The 23903-nt window shown below is 40.7% G+C and overlaps 1 protein-coding gene across 16 annotated transcripts in view; it reads left to right on the top strand.

The window, feature by feature from the left end:
- Window positions 1-23903, top strand: part of DLG2 (discs large MAGUK scaffold protein 2) — a 1493215-nt gene that overhangs the window by 922377 nt on the left and 546935 nt on the right. For all 16 annotated transcript variants that reach the window (XM_073336088.1, XM_073336081.1, XM_073336168.1 and 13 more), the window contains one exon: window positions 11024-11077. In XM_073336088.1, the coding sequence (XP_073192189.1) occupies window positions 11024-11077 (54 nt within the window). The remainder of the gene's footprint in view (window positions 1-11023; window positions 11078-23903) is intronic.

The raw sequence follows: 23903 nt of genomic DNA, 5'->3' as shown, positions 1-23903 counted from the left end.
TTTTTTCCCCTTCTAGCTGTAGATTTGCTTTGTTCAAAACCAAAACCACATTGCCTATATTGTTAAGATCTTGTAGTAGAAAGTACAGCCTGGTTGTTTATCCTGAGGATATTATTGAATTGTCAAAAATTCTTCACAAAGTCTTCTCTTTCTGGCTGCTCACTGTCCCCAGAAACAACCTGCAGAACACTGTGTTCTGGTAGAAAGGCAATAGTTCACATTACATTGCTCTCCAAAATATTTGAAGAAAATAATTATGGTGTGTGGTGATGTATGTGATCCAGAAAGTTGAGTTTAGCTGAGCTCATTTATACTTTTAGACCTGCCAAACAGGATGTTGTGGATTTGTAAGTGAGCTGAGATAATTAACAACTTGGTTGGTTATTTTTACTGACATAAAAATTAAAATACTTTCTATTTGCTACAGTCCAGGGCAGCTTGACTTTGAGTCTGTAGTAGATATTTAAAAACCATGCTTAATAATTTCACCTGTTGCCTATTATTATGACTTAAATAAACGTTCAGGAGGTTAAGTGAAAGGCATATGGCAAAATAGCTTTACACCTATACCATTAACCAGAAGAAGGAGTTAATATGACCTTTCCTATGGACAGTACATCCCCTGGCTTTTCTCCTGCTGGCTGTCCAGTACTGACTTATTACTAAGGCTATGTTTTAGTCACAGATATTTTTTGTAAAAGTCAGACACAGGTCACGGGCAGTAAACAAAAGTTCACGGTCCGTGATCTGTCCTTGTACTATATGTGACTTGTACTATATACCCCTGACTAAGCCTTGGGGGGGTGGAGGGCAGTCCGGGCGTGCTGCTGGTGGGCGGGGGTGGGGGGGGCGAGTGGTCCGGGGGCATCGCGGTTGCTCTGGGGGGAGTACCTGGGACTCCCGCTGGTGCTGGGGAGGAGGGGTTGGCGGGGCTGGTAGGGTCCCTAACTGATTCTGCTCAAGTCCCCTGAAGCAGCGACATGTTCCTCCCTCAGCTCCTAGGCAGCTCTGTGTGTTGCCTCTGTCAGAGTGCTGGCTCCGCAGCTCCCATTGGCCGGGAACCATGGCCAATGGGAGCTGCGAGGGCAGTGCCTGTGGGCGGAGGCAGCGCACAAAGCTGTCTGGCCATGCCTCTGCCTAGGAGCTGAAGGAGGGACAGCTCGCCACTTCTGGAGAGCCCCCCCCGAACTAAGCACTGCCCTGAATTCTCACCACCTCCTGCACCCCAGCCCTGAGCCCCTTCCCACACCCACACTCCTGCTGCGGGAGGGGGTGCGGTGGCCTGACACTGCCACAGCAGCAGCTGGTGCAGCTGGCCCAGGGGCTGCCTGCTCAGGCAGCCCCTGGGCCAGCTGCTGCAGAAGTCATGGAGGTCCCAGAAGGTCATGGAATCCTTGACCTCTGTGACAAACTCGCCGCCTTACTTAATACTGATGTTGGCTACATACTACTCATTCTTTTGCCTGGAAACCTTGGTGAAACTCTCTCCTTTCTAAAGTCTACCACCTTCTTCTGCAATCTTATTTCTTCTCCCAAATCTGCTTTCTCAGATGTTGCACCACTTATGTTGACTGGAAATAAGCCCCACTCTCTAAAGCTTGCACTATTGCCAAGTACAAGTCAGCTCTAACTGGCACTTGTTCAGTTATTATATTATTTCTGGTTTGCTGTGTATGAAGTATAATGTAACTGATTGGATACTGAAAGCAGATGTGTTTTATCCTTTGGAATTCTATTATATTGTAATAAATCCCCTATAATAGATCCTAATTCTGTCCAACTCATTTGCCTATTTCACTTTTAAATTTGAATTTCCTTTTGTTTGTTGTTCAACCTTGATTTTAGTCTAATTCTTATTTTTTTTTTCATTCCCATGAAATTCCTGTTAGTAAAGGAATAAAGGTGACACTTAATCTTCAGGTACTTCAGGCTGTGGAAAATACAGCAAAATAGCACGTTGGGTTATTGCTTTGAAAGTCTAGTACACCATTACTTTTAAAGATTACCAGCAAAAAGTAATGTCATGGGCAATGCAGCCTTTGATTTTGAAGAGATGACATGAATAGAATGATTTGTGGGCGAGGGGTTCCTTCAGTCAGAAGCAGAGTTTTTATCTTCATTCACTGCAAGGCTGATTAATGCATTTCTATTTGATCCAGATGCATACTGAATAAATTAAAAATGAGATGATTTGTCATGGATTTTTTTTGTTTATAACTTTGATATCATTTCCACTGAATCAGTGAAAACAAAACATTTGCACTGTAATAGAGAAGACTTATTTAACAAGAACATAAAAGGTAGACTGAAATAAAAGAAAACCCATACAGAGTAGAAACATGGATGAAATCCTGGCTCCATTGAAGTCCATTTGAATTTTCTTAATGACTTCAGTTAGACTGTGATTTTCACCCAAGAGGTTTCGCATCTGTTCCAGGTATCAAGCAATTACATATTCTAGAAGGGGTGCATTAGAACAAACATAAAACTTGAAGATATTCAAAATTGTGAGTTATTTAGCAGTGATGATGCAGTAGAAGATAAGTTAGCTCTTATATTTTGATATATTTTTTATCACTCTGTATTAATTTAAGATATGAGGGTGCTTTAATTATTTCTCCTATGAATTTCACCCTATATGACATAATTTGCTATCTTACAGTGGTGGTGCACAGATTTGGAAATATCTTTTGAATTATTCCTCTAATTGTTTTTGTTAAGAACTTTGCAGTTTTCAGCAAGTGAACGTAAAATGCATATATTTTATATATTTATATATATAAGCATATCCAAAGTATTATCAAATCTTCAAGGCATTGTCCATTGGCATCCTACAGAAAATATACTTTGTGAGTGTGCGGTGGGGGTTTGACTTGCCCAGCTCAATTCTGGCGCCTATAACAACCAGTGGAGAAGCCACTCTATGGGCCTTTCACCATTTAAAAGCCTCATGATACATTTACACAGCAGATGGCACCATGCCTTCCAGCGTGGGTAGCGAGACTCACTCTAGGATTGCTTGAGCTAACATATACAAATAGCAGTATGGACATGTATGGCTCCAGCAGAGACTTGGGCTAGCCACCTGAGCTCAGACTCAGAGGATTGGGTGGACTTGGGTGACTAGCCCAAGTCTCATTTAGAGCCGCAACGTCCACACCACTAATTTTAGCATGTTAGCTTGAGTGAAACTAGTCTTGACTCAGGGGTTGTCTGGGAAGCTGGAGAGGCGGCTGGACTAAATTTGAGTGAGAGGTGGTGTGACCCTGTGCCCAGGTCACAATGCCATTCATTTGAGTGAGTGAAGTTCTTTCAGTTTGTATGCAAATTCAAATAGATTTTTTTAAAATTGCCCCCCATATGAATTTGGGCCCTAGTTATGTGCCTAGTTTGCCTGTGTGTTTATTCGGCCCTGAAGCTATTGCAAGTCCGTCTACCCTCGCTGGGAGCCATGCTACCAGCTGCAGTGTAAACATGCCCTGGAAATCACAAGGCATTATTTTAGCTGATGCAAAAGCTAAAAAACTGTTAAAGAAAGGGCTATTATTTTTATTGTTTATGCAATGAAAAAGTATGTTAGACAAACATACTTTTAATATACAATAAGTGTCGCTATTGTATATTAATTTGGTGTACTATTTTGTAAAATACCTTTCTATTGCCTGAACAAATAATAAAAGTTATGGAAACAATTAAATAAAATGCTTAAAATACACCTTTTTAAACATATCAATGGAATTGTCAGTTTGGATTACTTTGTTGATATTTAGATAACTTCTTCCAGTAGGGATTTTTTGCCACTTGAATATTTGCAGTGCCAAATCAGATTTTTTCCAGCATGCATCATCTTGTATTAAAATTTTTATAAACTACATGAAAACTTCAACTTTGTTATCAGGTGTCAAGATTTTGATGTGATACATCTCTAAAGAAATCATATTGCATGTGTCAAGGTTCCTTCCCCACTCTGAACTCTAGGGAACCTGCATGAAAACCCCCCTAAACTTATTTTTACCAGCTTAGGTTATAACTTCCCTAAGGTACAAACTATTTTACCTTTTGCCCTTGGACTTTATTGCTGCCACCACCAAGCGTCTAATACATATATAACAGGGAAAGAGTCCGCTTGGAAACGTCTTTCCCCCCCACCAAAATCCACCCAAACCCTACACCCCCTTTCCTGGGGAAGGCTTGATAAAAATCCTCACCAATTTGCATAGGTGAACACAGACCCAAACCTTGGATCTTAAGAACAATGAAAAAGCAATCAGGTTCTTAAAAGAAGAATTTTACTTGAAGAAAAAGTAAAAGAATCACCTCTGTAAAATCAGGATGGTAAATACCTTTACAGGGTAATCAGATTCAAAACATAGAGAATCCCTCTAGGCAAAACCTTAAGTTACAAAAAGACACAAAACAAGGAATATACATTCTATTCAGCACAACTTATTTTATCAGCCATTTAAACAAAACAGAGTCTAACACATATCTAACTAGATTGCTTATTAGCCCTTTCAGGAGTTCTAACCTGCATTTCTGCTCTGGTCCGGGCAAAAGCAACACACAGACAGAGAGAACCCTTTGTCCCCTCTGTCTCCCCCCGCCCCAGCTTTGAAGGTATCTTGTCTCCTCATGGGTCATTTTGGTCAGGTACCAGCAAGGTTATCTTTAGCTTCTTAACCCTTTACAGGTGAAAGGGTTTTTTCCTCTGGCCTGGAGGGATTTAAAAGTGGTTAGCCTTCCCTTTATATTTATGACAGCATGGATTCCTACTCTGTAGATGTTGGGACTCAGTTTCCTGGATTCAAGAAAGCAACTAAACAGGTGCTTAAGTTTAACCATCCATGTTTAAGTGCCATTGATTTTTCAAACCAACTTGAGCATGCATTCAAAGTCAAGCATGTGTTTAAGCATCCTTCCTGAATAGGTCCCTAATTATGCAGGACCATGGCCTAGGAATGCTTTAGTAAATTGAGGCTCTAGTGTGAGACAGTTGAACAATTTCTCTCACACTAGCCAGCTGAGATCCAGTGGTCAGAAACCTGTGTGATTCTCACTACCAGGTTTCATTTTAGTTCCCTAGCTTAAGGCAAATGGACCTACTCTTCTGTGTGCCTAGAAAGCTGAGATGCCAGCAGTTAGTCAACTAAAATCTTATTGTTGTTTATCTTGAGCAGAATTATAGACCTATCATAATTATATCTCCTATTCTTCAGCACTTACTCTTTTGACATTATTATGTTCTTCACTGAATCAGATATTGGATATAAAGTTACTGCTATTATGTTAATCATTGCTAATTTAAGCCACTGTCAAGCAATATCAGAAGAGTATATAATAGATTAGATTGGTTTGGTTTGGGTTTATTTGAGAAACAATTCCCATTGGCATCTTGCTGATCCGGATGGAGATGTCAGTTTCTGCCTAGATCCAAATTTATTCTTGATAGATAATATCACCGCTAATAGCTTTTTATAAAAATTGGAAAATTCTATTTTTTTTTAAATTAAAAGTGGAAATAAAGTCCAAATATACACATTCTGTAATAACTTTGAGATACATTATTTAGTTTAACTTGTAATGGGTTTATATGGCAGCTGCATTATATGTTACATTTCCTTACGTTTGATAAGGAAAGGCCTTGAGGCTTTCTTGAGGCACTTTTCTTCTACTCTGCCAGTGACTGTCTGATAGCAATATAACAAGTGACTTTTTTTCTGTTTCACATCTATATATAGAAGGGAGAACTATTTGCTGTGAAGTTACTCTTTAGTTGTTCAAGGGAGCTCTGTCTCTGTCTTTAGTTTATCAGTTTCATATAAAACAAATTGATTTTTTAAAACATAGTGTCAAAACTTGATGGAAAATGAGTTTCATGAAATGCAGAGGTGCATAAGACTAAGCAACTATGTATTGTGTGACTTTGTGGCCTCATAGAATTCTGGAGCACAGTTCTGTGGTAAATGGTCAGGTTAATCTCAATATATATTTTAGACTGAAAGTTGAGATTCTGGAGTCTTGATCTGTATATTTAAATTAGAAGCGTGTGTGTGTGTGTGTCAATGCACGCACACACAAATAATTCTCAATCTGTGCATGTGGTTGCTTGCACCCTTTCTCTGCGAGTGTAAGCACGTATTTTAGCTCTTCTAGTTCTGAGAAAAACCTTGAAAAAGTGAACTGAGTTAAAACTAATGCAGTGTTGTCTTTCTGTAGGCCTGAGACCTGTTCAACCGCCCTCATATTAAACCAGTTTTGGATGAAACTCCGGGTGTTTGGTAGGGAAAGGGTGAGGGTGCCTGAACTGACCTGGTCACACCTTGAGCCCTGGCTAGGGTATAGGTGAGGTGCCCTAAATTGAGCGGGTAACATTTCTGAGGCTTCAAACAGCCTGAAACAATAAAACTGAGAAGTGTAAAGTGTCCCATTCATCCCCGTTGTGTTGGCTCTGAGACCTAATGACGATGATTGTATTCATTTGTGTATTCACTTGTCCTATATCCAGTTGCCAGAAATATCAACTTTCTTCTCTGTTAAATGTATGCATTGTTCACACAAAACGCTGCAACATACTGGAAATTGACTATGCATGGACAATGTAAAATAAATGTAGGGACTAGTGCTCTTATGTATTACTAATATAAAGATAGAGAGACAGACCGAAAGAGAGAAAATGTAAATGGTAAAATGAAGCTTCCCAGAATATCCAGTCTCACCAAGGCCAGCTTGCTTTGGAGTACATGAGTCCTTAAATATGACTTAAACTTCTTGTTCAAATAGTCAGCTCTCTGTTTAAAAAACAACTAAACCTACTCAGAAACCGAGAAATTAAAAAACTCTATCTATCACAGTATCATTATCTTAGTCCCAGTTCCACTATCAATTTTTGAGTCCAGTACTTCAAAAGCCATCTAATCAGGCATAGTGCTTATTACTATCATTATACCATTTTTACTCCTGTGAATTGCTCATAGAGTAAGCATTCCATGGGACTATTTGTGGTAGCAAGCGCTTTGACTGGTAGTAAAGCGCTTTGACTGGTTGTGTGGAAAACATATTTATAATCTTTTGTTTGTTTCATGGGTGAAAATAACTTCTTGGATGGATCACTTATAGACACTTTATGAGTCTAACTAGAATTATTCATGAGAACTCAGACGCTAGCCTTAGTAAATTCCTTCACATGGTGCTGTTTTGTGGATCGCGGGAGATCTGTCCTGTAACAATGAAACAGAAAAAGTTCCTTCAGCTTTTATTCTTGCACATTTTGAATGTCACCCTGGCTGGTGCCTCTCCTACAGAATACCTTGCGTTTGCTGCCACTGTTGCCTGTGTTGATGTTTCTGTATCCTTAATCACTAGTTTTCTCCATTTAAGTAGTTTGTCTGGAACACAATACGCTACTATTATAACAAATAGCATCCTCTGAAAAGTAGTTGAGAGAGTGAGAAAAGAAAGCAAAAGCTAAGCCTCTTTTCTTCGTCTTTCAATGAATTCTTGGACCCAGTAAGTTCTATCAGGAACAAAGAAACCATGATTTTCTGAACACAAAGGACATTAAAGCATTTCTGGATGTTACACGTGTTACTACTCGCCATTAGAAATCTTGCACTAGTTTACTTTGAAGACATTATATACTCATTGAATCAGATATCAAATCTGTTTGTGTGCTGGGCTACCACAGTCAGAAAATTTTAATGAAGAATGACATCCATGGGCATGTGGGAAGAGGAGTGAGAGATGAAACACTTCAGTAGATCTTGTCAGTGTTGAAAGTGGATCAGAATAAGAAATATTGATGGTTTTAAAAGCAAATGGGTAGGAGCCATCAGTCCCAGATCTTTCTCCTGTGTCCAGATTTGTAACAGTCATGTCACAGTAGATTGCCAAGATGCTGAAGGCTGAGGCATAAGAAATTGGAAAGAATATACAGGATAGATCTCGGATAGTTCTAGGGTCTTGCTCATCATTGTCCGTGAAGATATCAGTACCTTGCTAAGCCTAAACAAACCATCTCAACTTGACAAAATTGGATATGCATAGCAGACCACGGATCAATTCACTTATAGGTATTGTCAGGACAATAGCATCTCTAGATTTAGAGTTACTGTATTTAGTGATGGTCTCCTTTCCACATCTTTCGATGAAATAGACCCTAAACCAGGGGTTCTCAAACTGGGGGTCGTGACCCCTCAGGGAGTCACAAGGTTATTACATGGGGGGTTGTAAGCTGTCAGCCTCCACTGTGAAGTAAACCACACTTCACTTCAGCATTTATAATAGTGTTAAAAAAAATGGGAGTTTTTAATTCATAAGTGGGGGGGGGAGTTGCACTCAGAGGCTTGCTGTGTAAAAGGGGTCACCAATACAAAAGTTTGAGAACCACTGCCCTAAACCATGGGGCTGCATTTTGGTGTGACCCCAGCCAGTGCTGTCCATAGGGGGGTGGAGGGGCTGGGACATAGGCGCCAAGTTCCTATCTGCCTGGGGTGGTGCTCAATTCAATATGCTTTTCTGTCGATTCAATATGCTTCTCTGTCACTATCTCTAAAATCCAGTACCTAGAGTCCTGGAACCATCTGTCCTAAAGGAGTCCCTTCTTTATATTATATTTATATTAACTCATGAGTGGAGTTCATCCTGCTGAGCAGGAGGTTGCCGGTAGAATAAGTGCATTTTTGAAACTCCAGGACTAACGGTTCATTATTAAAATATACTAGTTCTTAGCACTTATCTACTGCTTGTCATCCGCTGATCTCAACATCTTTTTCAAAGGCAAATAAGAATCACAAGATCCATTTGACAACTTAGGAAACCAAGGCAGAGCAGTTAGGTGACTTGTCCAAGGTGTCACAGGAAGTCAAGTGGCAGAATTGGGAATAGAACCACACATCTTTTGTTTCCTTGTCTCGACCCCTGTCTGCTAGAAAACACTGGAGGCATGGTCATTTTGAAAGGTAAAGTTCTCCTCCTAATAGCAGTTTCAGTGAAGGAAGTGTGCAATGAGCAGGCAGGACCATGTCCCAGATAGCTAAGGGTACATTATCAAAACACAAGAATCCCCATGTTTTGAGGCCCAGGTGGCTTGATACCCATTGGACCTGCAACTTGGAGTGAAAAATAAGAAGAGGAACAGACCCCAACAAAGAAATCATCCCCCGACTTTGGAGTCTTTTGGTTTTAGATCTATCACTTATCACTTGCCAACCATGGAAAATTCCAGGAGTCCTTTCACCTAAAATGCTCTCAGATATCAGGCTCTTGACTTATCTGGAAAGTATTTGTTTTGCATTGTGCAGGCATACCTTATCTTTCAACAGTTTGTTCACCTGTCAACAGAAGTCTGAGTTCCTAAAACAGGGCCAAGCAAGTTCTTTATTGATGGACATGTTCCATTGTCATTTCAGGTTGCATGATTACGGTGCAGTTGAGGAGTTCTCCAAAGAAATTACAAGTCTTTAACTAATCTTATTTTATAATGTCCCTATGCTTCTTCATCACTTGCATTGTTTTCCTGCTGAGAAACTTCTTAAAAGTACTGTCTGAAAAATGAATACATTGCTGGATTTTTTTGTAATTAGGGCCTGAGTTACCTGCAAGAGTGGGAAAGTGATGAGAAAAATATGGGCTGCTGATTGATTCCAGTAGCTTAACAAATATTGCTTGATTAGGGAATGACAAGGCATTTAAATTCTGGAGATTGTAAATAATAAAAGAGCTGAGGGAACTATCCTAGATTTATTTTGCCCTGACTATCTGATGTTAAGGTTAATCAATATGGAGAAGTAAAACCAGGATTTCAATGAAATGTAAAGGTTGACAGAAACAGCAGTATTATCTCGAAAACCATCTTTTTTTTTTTCTATTTATAATATAGACAAAAGAATTGATACTCAGTATTGAGCTGAACATTCATGAAAGCTAAAGTGAAGTTGCAGGTAGATATGGAAGGTCTGTATTTTTAAATGCAGCAGTTACACATTATAAATCTTTCCTGCATGGCCTATAACTGAAATTATAACAGTCTAAATGAAAAAGATTCTGAAACTTGTATATATTCGTTTAAGCTAACTAAAGCTACTGAGCACCAGTGAGGATAACTGCATGAAAGGTAGGCACAGAGAATGCCTAGTTTCAGAAATTTAGAATGTGGTTTTTAATATCAAATCGTACAATACTGTAATAGATGAAGACAGGTCATCAGCTGAATTGCACCTACTTTAGAGTACCAAAATATGTGTGTTTTGTTCTCAGTGTATTCCCTGTGATTGGACAATTGTATAACTGGAAATAATTTTAGCAAATGTTAAATGTGGTTGCATATAACCTATAGTTTCTCTTTAGATGGAAGTTATTCTCTTACATCATGAAATTGAAAGGTTAGAAACAGTGTGGTTACAGGAAAGCACTTGAATTACTGCATCAATACCCTTTTTTTTTTTTTTTTTTTGACGTGGGAGGCGTAGGGTGGCTGCTTCTTGGGCTGTGAAATGCTAGGCTAAAGAAAGGTACTTGATAGTAGAGCTGTGCTCAGTGCTTCGAGTGAGACTTGAAACTGCTTGAAACTTGCCTGCTTCTGGGTTCTGTCATTAACGTTAAATTAATTTTGTTCAGATGCAAGACTTGGAGTGTGTACACAATGGGAGTTGAAACAAATAAACTCATGTTTACATAGAGCCCTGAGACCCCCAAACTCCCTATTTCATACAATAGTAACCAGTAGATGTTTACTACTTGTGCAGTTAGATCCTAATCCAAAGACCATTGACGTTAATGGAAAGATTCCTATTGACTTAGTGTACTTTAGATCAGGCTCTTTGGGTACAATCCTGCAAGGTACTGAGTACCTCCTACTGACCTCAAATACCAATTAATTCAGTGATACCCAAGGCTCACACCATTGTTCCTTGTGAATTCACTGGGAGGTAGGGGTGCTAGCTCTGAATTTCATGTTACTGTGGTTTTTAATATTCAATAGTTTAAAGTATTTAAATTTGTTTCCCCCCCTTTCTTTTTCTCTCAGGCTAGTCCCGCCCCTATAATAGTCAACACAGACACCTTGGACACAATTCCCTATGTAAGTATAGCATTTTGTTTCCTCTTTTTGTAAACAGTTGAACTTACAGCTTGGTCTATCTTGATTCCCCCCTCCATTCCACCCCCCCACCCCCCCGTAAAATTCTCTTCACTACTTATCAGATACACAAAACATTAGTCAAAGGTCTGCACAGAATGTTTATTTAAATATATTGTATTTATTTTTTTTAAATATTAAATGGATTGTGTGGTTTAATTCTTTCCCAGTTGTAGAAATTAGGGAAGGCAATAAAGTCCGGTGACATACAGTGCAAAGTAGTAATTCACATACCTAATTTTTCTATGCAACAAAGTTTTAACAAATCAAAACTAACTTTCTTTTGAAAAATATTGTGGATTTATTGTGACTTTCCCTTTTCCCAGTGCAGCTGTAAAACCTGTTTTATTTGTAGATCACCAAATATTACTAATACCAAGAGTTTTTTGTTTTGATTTGGGATTTTTTTTTCTGAAGAAATTTCCAGCTATATAAGAGAAGTCTGTGTCTGAATTTCTAGTATCAGATGGAGGGGGAACACCTTGTCTCAACCCTTCATCTGTTTATCTGTATGTCTTTTTTTAGATTGGAAGCATTTTAGGGTGTTTCTGTATAGCACTTGGCATGTGCTGGGCATTGCTGTCAGATAAGTAATACTAGTTTAACTTTTAACTAATAGGAATGTAATTTTATTTTTTTAAAATAGACAAATTAATGCTCAGTGTTTATCCTTACCCTTTTATGAAGAGCTTTTCAGAGGTTACTGTGTGTTAACAAACGACAGTGGTGATAGGCTCAGATTCCAGAAAGAACTGTACCACAACAAATGCATTTTTCCAGGATCTAACTACTTACAAAGTGAGTTCTTACTGTATAAGTCTCTCAGACTGGAATCAATTTTCAGTACAAAGCTGGTACCTGCACGCTATATCCACCCATGCAAACAATATCCTCACACTCAACTCTACAGGGAATATTTAAAAATGAGCAGTGGCAACACATGCTTTCAGCTCTATATGCAGAACCAAACTATAATGAAGGAGAGTGCAGAACACAAAAACACAAAATAATAAAACCAAAATACATTGTGCAATGTGTGCAAGTAAAGAAAATACAAGCAAATTTCAAAGTGGCTACACTGAAGGATTGTTCTGGTTTTGTCCTAACTTATTAGTTAACGTCCTATTTCTGATCCACTTTTTTCCACTTTCGAAAATAAGGGCTGTATTAACCCAGAGGAGTTCAAAACTTGACCTTCTTGGACATTTTATTTTTTCAATTAAAAAACGTGTTCGTCACACTGGGACTAGTTCAGAAACCTAAAGTTGTCTTGCAGTTATGCTGTAATTCCAGAGTACTTATTACAGGAGAGCAAAGGGGCCAGAATTACTTTGTGGGTAAAATTTTGCAAAGTTTTTACAGTTCTTCATTTCACCTTTCCAAATATTAGTGTTATCCAACTTTTGAATATACCATCGTTTGTATTTCTTGCACTTGAATGGAAATCCTAATAGCATATAGCATGCAGCTATATAATGTCTTTGCTTGTTTTATTTTTGCAGTTGCTTATTCAAAATTACAAAATGTCATTCAAATCTGAATTCATCTGAAATTCAGTACCAGCATACTAGCAGTACTTTTTGACGCATCTACTTGGTGGGATAACTCACATGACTGGAGTACTGTCATGGATGGTTATAAACTGTTCAGGAAGGACAGGCAGGGCAGAAAAGGTGGGGGAGTAACCCTGTATGTAAGGGAGCAGTATGACTACTCAGAGCTCTGGTACGAAACTGCAGAAAAACCTGAGTGTCTCTGGATTAAGTTTAGAAGTGTGAGCAACAAGAGTGATATAGTGGTGGGAGTCTGCTATAGACCACTGGACCAGGGGGATGAGGTGGATGAGGCTTTCTTCCGGCAACTCACAGAAGCTACTAGATCGCACGCCCTGGTTCTCATGGGTGACTTTAATCTTCCTGATATCTGCTGGGAGAGCAATACAGCAGTGCACAGACAATCCAGGAAGTTTTTGGAAAGCGTAGGGGACAATTTCCTGGTGCAAGTGCTAGACGAGCCAACTAGGGGGAGAGCTTTTCTTGACCTGCTGCTCATAAACAGGGAAGAATTAGTGGGGGAAGCAAAAGTGGACGGGAATCTGGAAGGCAGTGACCATGAGTTGGTTGAGTTCAGGATCCTGACACAGGGAAGAAAGGTAAGCAGCAGGATACGGACCCTGGACTTCAGGAAAGCAGACTTCGACTCCCTCAGGGAACGGATGGGTAGGATCCTCTGGGGGACTAACATGAAGGGGAAAGGAGTCCAGGAGAGCTGGCTGTATTTCAAGGAATCCCTGTTGAGGTTACAGGGACAAACCATCCCGATGAGTGAAAAGAATAGTAAATATGGCAGGCGACCAGCTTGGCTTAACGGTGAAATCCTAGCGGATCTTAAACATAAAAAAGAAGCTTACAAGAAGTGGAAGGTTGGACATATGACCAGGGAAGAGTATAAAAACATTGCTCGGGCATGTAGGAATGAAATCAGCAGGGCCAAATCACACCTGGAGCTGCAGCTAGCCAGAGATGTCAAGAGTAACAAGAAGGGTTTCTTCAGGTATGTTGGCAACAAGAAGAAAGCCAAGGAAAGTGTGGGCCCCTTACTGAATGAGGGAGGCAACCTAGTGACAGAGGATGTGGAAAAAGCTAATGTGCTCAGTGCTTTTTTTGCCTCTGTCTTCACTAACAAGGACAACTCCCAGACTTCTGCGCTGGGCATCACAACATGGGGAGTAGATGGCCAGCCCTCTGTGGAGAAAGAGGTGGTTAGGGACTATTTAGAAAAGCTGGACGTGCACAAGTCCATGGGGCCAGACGAGTTGCATCCGAGAGCGCTAAATGAATTGGCAGCTGTGATTGCAGAGCCATTGACCATTATCTTTGAAAACTCGTGACGAACGGGGGAAGTCCCAGATGGCTGGAAAAAGGCTAATGTAGTGCCAATCTTTTAAAAAGGGAAGAAGGATGATCCTGGGAACTACAGGCCAGTCAGCCTCACCTCAGTCCCTGGAAAAATCATGGAGCAGGTCCTCAAGGAATCAATCCTGAAGCACTTATATGAGAGGAAAGTGATCAGGAACAGTCAGCATGGATTCACCAAGGGAAGGTCACGCCTGACTAATCTAATCGCCTTCTCTGATGAGATTACTGGTTCTGTGGATGAAGGGAAAGCAGTGGATATATTGTTTCTTGATTTTAGCAAAGCTTTTGACACTGTCTCCCACAGTATTCTTGTCAGCAAGTTAAAGAAGTACGGGCTGGATGAATGCACTATAAGGCGGGTAGAAAGTTGGCTAGATTGTCGGGCTCAACGGGTAGTGAACAATGGCTGCATTTCTAGTTGGCAGCCGGTGTCAAGTGGAGTGCCCCAGGAGTCAGTCCTTGGACCGGTTTTGTTCAATATCTTCATAAATGATCTGGAGGATGGTGTGGATTGCACTCTCAGCAAATTTGCGGATGATACTAAACTGGGAGGATTGGTAGATACGCTGGAGGGCAGGGATAGGATACAGAGGGACCTAGACAAATTGGAGGATTGGGCCAAAAGAAATCTGATGAGGTTCAGTAAGGATAAGTGCATGGTCCTGCACTTAGGACGGAAGAACCCAATGCACAGCTACAGACTAGGGACCGAATGGCTAGGCAGCAGTTCTGTGGAAAAGGACCTAGGGGTGACAGTGGACGAGAAGCTGGATATGAGTCAGCAGTGTGCCCTTGTTGCCAAGAAGGCCAATGGCATTTTGGGATGTATAAGTAGGGGCATAGCGAGCAGATCGAGGGACGTGATCGTTCCCCTCTATTCGACATTGGTGAGGCCTCATCTGGAGTACTGTGTCCACTTTTAGGCCCCACACTACAAGAAGGATGTGGATAAATTGGAGAGAGTCCAGCGAAAGGCAACAAAAATGATTAGGGTTCTGGAACACATGAGTTATGAGGATAGGCTGAGGGAACTGGGATTGTTTAGTCTGCAGAAGAGAAGAATGAGGGGGGATTTGATAGCAGCTTTCAACTACCTGAGAGGTGGTTCCAGAGAGGAGGGTTCTAGACTATTCTCAGTGGTAGAAGAGGACGGGAAAAGGAGTAATGGTCTGAAGTTGCAGTCGGGGAGGTTTAGGTTGGATATTAGGAAAAACTTTTTCACTGGGAGGGTGGTGAAACACTGGAATGCGTTACCTAGGGAGGTGGTAGAATCTCCTTCCTTAGAAGTTTTTAAGGTCAGGCTTGACAAAGCCCTGGCTGGGATGATTTAATTGGGGATTGGCCCTGTTTTGAGCAGGGGGTTGGACTAGATGACCTCCTGAGGTCCCTTCCAACCCTGATATTCTATGATTCTATGATACTTACAGCAAGGACCTATACATTATAGTTATAACTCTAATATATGAACTTTGTTCAGACATCTGTGACTCGATAGGTACATCTTAACATCAAACTATCATTCATGTTAGAAAAGCAGCTGTTAATGAACTTGGTAATTATAAACAAAGCACAAAACAAATAAATCCCCAAACCTTAAATGGGCAACAGTTTAGAAATTCTTCATTGTCTATGAATATTAATTATAGGGAGGGCTCATAGGATGGCCTACTATTAAGATTGCCCAATACTTCCCATTATAGACCCTCTTTTCAGCTCCTTTTAAGTGTGGCAAATGTTAACTGTCTGGGCAAAAAATTTCCCCCTCACAGTTTGCTACCTCCCCAGACTCCCTCCTAGCCTCACTCACTCTTTGTTACCTGCCGCCTCTGCTCCACTTGAGCTAGGGTTGCCAACTCTACTTGTACAAAACCGAACACCTTTGCCCAGCTCTCTGCCCCACCCCTTCTCCGAGGCCTTGCCCCCACTCACTCCATCCCGCCCTTCCTCTGTCGCTCGCTCTCCCCAGCCTCACTCACCCGCTCATTTTCACCGAGCGGGCTCAGGGAGTTGGGGTAAGGGTGCGGGCTCCGGGGTAGGGCAAGAAATGAGGCGTTCAGGGTGCAGGAGGGGGCTCCAGACTGGGCGGGGTGGAGCTGAGGGGTTCAGAGTATGGGAGGGGACTCTGGGCTGAGGCAGGGGGTTGGGATGTGGGAGGGGTTATGGGCTCTGGTGTGGGGCCAGGGATGAGGGATTTGGGGTGAATGAGGATGGGTCAGGGGGTTGGGCTGTGGGGGTGGGGGGACGTTGAGGGCTCTTGGCAGAAAGTGAAGATCATGTAGGATAATGACTGATGATAAAGGACATGCCTAAAGATTCTCCCATTTTGGCTCTAATTCAAGAAGTTACTTAAGCACATGCCTCACTTTAAGTTTGTGAGTAGTGCCCGTGTTAATAGGCATGTTTTTATGTGACTTGATGAATTAGAGCCTTTGTGCCTAATGCAACATTACAAAGTTTAAACACCAACACTGTTGCTATTTCTTGTTGGCCATTTGTAACTTAGTATAAATTCTGGCCTTTTATAGCATGTAGAGTCTCCCCTAAAACGATCAGGACCCTACTGTGTAAGATGCTGGAAAAAGTAGTAAGGAAAAAACAATTTAGGGCCCAAATTCTTCAAATACTTACACGTATGAGTAGTTTAATAAATAAACTGTTTATTCCAAAATGCCTTTGTCCCCCGCTCGATAGTATGTTGTTACATGTCCACACTGATTTTTTGTACTACCTCCTGATTTTTACAGAGAATTTGGTCATACCCAAAACCTTAATAAAAGTATATTTCTATTACTTTTGTTTCATTGAGCTGTAACACTTCTAAAGGCCTGATCTGATGCTTTTGGAATCAATGGGAAGGCTCCAGTGGGCTTTGGATCAGACCCAAAGTGCACAGGAACACTTTCCTTGTCTTTTCTTTTTTTATATCAGAATTATTTCTCAGGGCAATAAGAACTAATGAGCTGACCAGAAGCAGACTTTGTCTTTTTACCCATCATAACAATGATTGATAGAGGGAAAGAAATCTCCAGGAGATGTGATAATATCCCTCTAAAGCATATTTGCCCTGAAACACAGCTAGGTTCTTTTTATAGCTTCCTTATTGTCACTGTAAAAAAAGAAAATGTTGCAAATGATGCTTTTTCCTCTCTCAAACTGTTTATGGCAGTGTATTCTCGGAGGGTGATGAAATGCATGTGCCTGACAGGGAATGAACTTTTCTTGTAACAATTACTGTGGAACATGAAAGGAATTTTGAGGAATTTGATACGACCAGTGTTCAGGAGGTGGTAGGAGATGTGGCAGTTTTGCCATAAGCAGATTTCAGAAGCTTTAAGATTAATTCTTTTAATACCAGTTTTATCATTCAGATACATGAGCTATGTTTTCTTTCAGTTAAGATATTTGTTGACCAAAACATAAAAATATTTAATCTCTTCCTCTTGGAGGCCCTCCATATAAATTTAAATCCAAATCTTTGGGTGATGCTGACCAATATTGTCTTATTGTTTCCTTGTAACCCCTCCCCCTTCCAGTCTGTCTGCATGTATCTATTGTCTCTTTGGTGCAGGGTCCATGTTTTAACCAATTTATTTGAGCATAAGCTTTCGTGATCTACAGCTCACGAAAGCTTATGCTCAAATTAATTGGTTAGTCTCTACGGTGCCACAAGTACTCCTTTTCTTTTTGCGAATACAGACTAACACGGCTGCTACTCTGAAACTGGTCCATATTTTGTTTGTACAGTGTAGGCACCTTCTATGTTTGTACAGTGTAGGCACCTCAGGACTAAGGATCCTAGGTGTTATGGTAATACAAATAAATAATAACTTTGATGATGTTTTATACCTGCCCAAGCACCTATAATTTTGGAATTGCACTAGTAGATAATTGGTATTTTCAGATGTATAATGCTATTCCTACAAGTTCACAGTCTTCCTAAGGTTTTCTCGTGAAAATGACTCAAACACCTAGGGATCATTTGTGGGTAGGTACCAGTAAAGACATAGGTATGCAAATCCACACTATGAGAAAACTCAGCACCTTGATGTTTGTACCATCGGTGAACTTCCAGAAAACCCCATCCTGGCCACTATGGATGTAGAAGCCCTCTACACCAACATTCCACACAAAGATGGACTACAAGCCATCAGGAACAGTATCCCCCAATAATGTCATGGCTGGTGGCTGACCTTTGTGACTTTGTCCTCAACCACAACTATTTCACATTTGGGGACAATCTATACCTTCAAGTCAGCGGCATTGCTATGGGTACCCGCATGGCCCCACAGTATGCCAACATTTTTATGGCGGACTTAGAACAACGCTTGCTCAGCTCTCGTCCCATAATGCCCCTACTCTACTTGCGCTACACTGATGACATCTTCATCATCTGGACCCATGGAAAAGAAGCCCTTGAGGAATTCCACCAGGATTTCAACAATTTTCATCCCACCATCAACCTCAGCCTAGACCAATCCACACAAGCGGTCCATTTCCTGGACACTACTGTGCTAATAAGCGATGGTCACATAAACACCACCCTATACCGGAAACCTCCTGACCGCTATACTTACCTACATGCCTCCAGCTTCCATCCAGGACACACCACATGATCCATTGTCTATAGCCAAACTCTAAGATACAACCACATTTGCTCCAATCCTTCAGACAGAGACAAACACCTACAAGATCTCTATCAAGCATTCTTACAACTACAATACCCACCTGCTGAAGTGAAAAAAATAGATTGACAGAGGCAGAAGAGTACCCAGAAGTCACCTACTACAGGACAGGCCCAACAAAGAAAATAACGCCACTAGCTGTCACCTTCAGCCCCCAACTAAAACCTCTCCAGAGCATCATCAAAGATCTATAACCTATCCTGGAAAATGATCCCTCACTCTCACAGATCTTGGGAGACAGACCAGTTCTCACTTACAGATGGCCTCCCAACCTGAAGCAAATACTCACCAGTAACCACACACCACACAACACAAACAGTAACCCAGGAAACCTATCCTTGCAACAAAGCCCAATGCCAACTCTTTATTCAAGTGACACCATCATAGGACCTAATCACATTAGCCACACCATCAGGGGCTCGTTCACCTGCACATCTACCAATGTGATATATGCCATCATGTGCCAGCAATGCCCCTCTGCCATGTACATTGGCCAAACGGGACAGTCTCTACGCAAAAGAATAAATGGACACAAATCTGACATCAGGAATCATAACATTCAAAAACCAGTAGGAGAACACTTCAACCTCTCTGGCCACTCCATAAAAGACTTAAGGGTGGCAATTCTGCAACAGAAAAGCTTCAAAAACAGACTCCAGCGAGAAACTGCTGAGCTTGGATTAATATGCAAAGTAGATACCATTAACTTGGGTTTGAATAGAGACTGGGAGTGGCTGGGTCATTACACATTGAATCTATTTCCCTAAGTTAAGTATCCTCACATCTTCTTGTCAACTGTCTAAATGGGCCATCTTGATTATCACTACAAAAGTTTTTTTCTCCTGCTGATAATAGCTCATCTTAATGAATTAGCCTCTGACAGTTTGTATGGCAAATTCCACCTTCTCTGTATGTGTGTGTGTGTATGTGTATATATATATAATCTTCTTACTATATGTTCCATTCAATGCATCCGATGAAGTGGGCTGTAGCCCACGAAAGCTTATGCTCTAATACATTTGTTAGTCTCTAAGGTGCCACAAGTACTCCTGGGTTTTTTTGTACCATGTTCTTGGATGTCACCCAAAATGTTGCAGACCCATTTTATTGTGATCTGTGGAGTTTTATATTGTCTTCACTTTAAGTATTATATTGCTCGTTGTCCCCTACTTTTAAGGGTTCTGTAGTGCTCTAGACTTGCTGTTATGCTGCTTGGCAATTCTGTTTCCAATAATAAGGAACATGAGAATTATGCTAAAATACTTAAATAGCTACTTTTTTCACAAAGATACACTGTGTGTATTGGAACACCCATTGTTTCATGTTCTCTGTGTATATAAATCTCCCCACTGTATTTTCCACTGGATGCATCCGATGAAGTGAGCTGTAGCTAATGAAAGCTTATGCTCAAATAAATTGGTTAGTCTCTAAGGTGCCACAAGTACTCCTTTTCTTTCTAAGGATTTAAGCAACTCTCAATACACATCTCTGAGTTTTTATCTACAACATAACCAGGAAAACCAAGACTTGATATCAAGGAGGAAAAGGCAAGGAAAGAAAAATGTAAAGATCAGAAACTTTCAGACCTTTATGTATAATAAGAGGCAATAAAGGACACTCTCACCAATGGATTCCACTTGAAGCTGCCTTTAGTATAGTATTTGCATTCGCCTCATACATGAACCTGACTACTAACTCTTGATCAATAAAATAGGAGTGAAACCTTCAACTAAATTTTTACTTTCATGTTGCATTGTTTTTTTTAAAAAAACTTGTTATAAACTACATTGTCTTTCATTATTTAAAACATATTGTTTATGCCAGAGGAACCATAACCTTTAATAAAAATATTAGCCATATGTTGATTTTACCAATGTCCGTGTAACTCAGAGTGTTGTTTCACTGAAGGATATTTTACTAGAATTTGGGAGTATGAAAGAGTAATGATCTGACATTTGGAATGTATGCTGTGAATGTCTGATGTGAATATGGGTGAAGAACTAATGAAAGAGAGGAAGAAAGACCAAGATAATAAAAATAATACTCTGAAAATGAACAAATGCACAGGATCTAATAATATCAGCTCCAAAATGCGATTGAGAAGTCTTTTACAAAATAATCATTCCCTTTCACTCAGTCCTTGCGAGATAGACAGACTTCATTCTTTTCCATGTCGTCCATGCTGTAAATACACATTTAGAACATAAAATATTTGTTTTTCTTTATACAAAACCATAACGTCTAATTCTAGCACACTTTTTCTTGTCAAATCCACAATAGTTTTCGAAAGAGATGTAGAGTGGACGAGATGGTACAATGAGTTAATTAGGTGGTAACTTGAAGATACTTTCTACTAACTCAGTAATAACTGTGATCACAGTTGATACGCTCATAGGCCAAAAGCCAAGATTGTTCAGTAGCTCTGACTGGGGTTACTTCCAAGTTAAACGAAAGCATCCCTCAGTAGTTACTGGCATAGAATAATGCTTCTGTGATGACCTCTATCCAGGGCTTAAATTATCAGAGATTTTCTTTGAGCCCACCATGCTCTCCCCCCATTCGGGGCAGGAAGTCTCAGAGCTTTACCCCAGTTGGTTGGGGACGGGTGTGCCAGGGCTCCCGTGAGTTTGAAAATATTTACTGGACCTCCGCTCTGGACGGCTTCAGCTGAATTTAAGTCCTGCCTCTATCTGTTTCGGAATCAGCCGCCACATTAGTAATTGAGTGTGGATCTTAAAACACTTTACAAATATTAATGTATTAAATGATTGGTTTTCCAGCTGTGGGGCATGCCTCCCTGGGGGGTGGTGACGAGGTTTTGGTGGGGCAGCGAGCAGCATAGAGCAGAGGTCCTTCTCAGTCAGCTCCATCCTGCAGGCCCTGCCTGGTGACATGGTCAGGAGACTGCTGTCATAACCTGACTGCAAATCTTGCAGAGGTTCGTGGAGGGGCTTTGCTCAAGTTTGGGTCAGGCAGGCAGCCTTGGGGCACCTGTGAACGTGCTCTGTGGGGCCACCAGGCTTGGCAGGAGGGGGAAGGAGTCACTGCAGGTTCGCCTCACACTGTCAGAAAGCAGCGGGACGGAGGAGGCTTAAGCCTGCCCAGCAGCTGCAAATGGTCTCACGGGGCTTGGCAGTGGGTAAGAAGTGGGGGCATCTGGGTACCAGTTTCTTGTTCCTGACAGGAATGTGTATAGGGGCGAGGGGGAGAGTGAACTGTGGGTGCCCCTTCCTTAGCACCCCCTGCAGGCACCCAACATCCCCTGCCTCCTGCTCTCTCCAGCGCTGCCATGTTAGCTGTCTGGCCTACCCTATGCCTGCCTCCATGGTCTGGAGATGTGTGGAACAGGAATCTCCAAAGGGTGACTAAATAAAAAACATCTGAAATCAGTCTTGTATGGTGAATTAATACCTCTGTTCTAGAGATGGGGAAGCTATGAGAATATATGTCTAGTGAGCCTGAGTACAGTAATGAATCAGGATGCAAGGATTTGCATTGTGTTTCACAGCTGAAACCACTGCAGCGTTAGCAGATCAGAATAAATGGGCTCACGTATTTGGATGGATTTTAAACATTACTGCTGCGAGGTAGGAACGCGACAGGCTCCCTGCGCTTTGATTTGTTGAAACCATTGTGTTTCAGTGTAATAGAAGAAAAAAATCAGCTTTTTCTGTTTGGAGTTCTTATATGAAAAATGACAAGTAAAGATTATTTTGATTTTAGTCTAGCCCTAAGGATCATTTACCATCCATCGTGTTGAAGCCAGTACATCCCAAACTGGCAACTCTGCCAATTGATTAATAGGCTGGCTAATGAAACTGTAGGGGCAGACGCGAAGGCATGGCTGGGGAGGGCAGATTGTGCAGTGCCTGTGTTAACTCTTCGTGGCTCCAGCCAGGCCACACCCTCATTTTATGAGCACAGATGTTCAGTGTGCTCCCCAATCTTAGCATTTTGCCAAAGTTACATGATTAACCTCCATATTCATAGCCTTCACCCGCTCCCATCTCCATGGTTGCTTCTTTTCTGCTCTCTCAACCTTCACGTATATCTGTCTAGATATTTAAGATCCCCTGCACAGTGAGCACCCCACAGTTTTAAATGTATTTATCCTTACAACACCCCTGTGAGGCAGGGCTGTTCTCTTATTCCCATTTTACAGATGGGGAACTGACGCAGAAAGACTAAGGGCCAGATTTACAAAAATATTTAGATTCCTAAGGATTGGTATCTAATGGGACTTACAAAAGCACCTAAGGAAGTTAATTGCCTAATTCCCATTGAAAGTCATTGGGATTTAGGCTCCTAAGTGACTACGGCACTTTTGAAAATCCTACTCTGCATCTAAATATCTTTGTAAATCTGGCTCTAAGTGACTGGGATAAGATCACACAGGTGAAGAATCAGGGAATTGAATCAATGTTTCCCAGATTCTAGTCTTGTGATCTAACCCCTGGACCATCCTACTGCAATTTGTCCCTCACGCTCTGGCCTAGTCTGCTACACCCTTACCCTCTTCTCCCTAAAATACACTTCTTGTGGCAGCTGCCATTCCACAATGAAACGATAAAATATAATTAAAAAGCAACAAGAAAGCCATATTTAACTGATGATGCTCGTCAAAAAATGTTGAGCAGAAGATTTTTCATCCAAAAATAGTAGTTATTTTAAAGGCAAATTTTCATGAAAATTTACCAACATTGTTGAAAAAATTTCATTTATCACAAAAATTGTGCCTTTTAAAATATTTTATTCAAAATATCATAAAACTGTTACTAAAATAGTAGTTGAAACTTTTCATTTACTGAAATCTAAGCTAAACAACATGTGAATAGCAATTTGATTAAATTTACTTTAGGAATTTAAAAAAAATCAATTTCCTTTAACGGATTTTCTTAAAATTCTAGAAATGGCTCCATTTCAAGCAGTTTGAAATTAAAATGATTTTGAATATTTTTATGAAAATGATCTGTGTATATTTCAACCCATACTAGTGTCTAACAACTCACATGCTGAATATCACTGCATGTTCAAACCATTTTTCTTGTTCATCCCAGCCTGCTCATTACCTCCATTGAGTTGTTAGCTCATTGGGCATGGAGACTTTCTCCCTAGTTGTCTGTGTAAAGCATCTGTAACAGTGTCCTTCTTTCTTAATTATGCTAACTA

Source organism: Lepidochelys kempii, chromosome 1 (genome assembly GCF_965140265.1).
Source record: "Lepidochelys kempii isolate rLepKem1 chromosome 1, rLepKem1.hap2, whole genome shotgun sequence".
In the NCBI taxonomy this organism is placed as follows: domain Eukaryota; kingdom Metazoa; phylum Chordata; order Testudines; family Cheloniidae; genus Lepidochelys; species Lepidochelys kempii.
The sequence above is the reverse complement of the archived record's forward strand: the minus strand, read 5'-3'. Positions and strand labels throughout refer to the sequence as shown.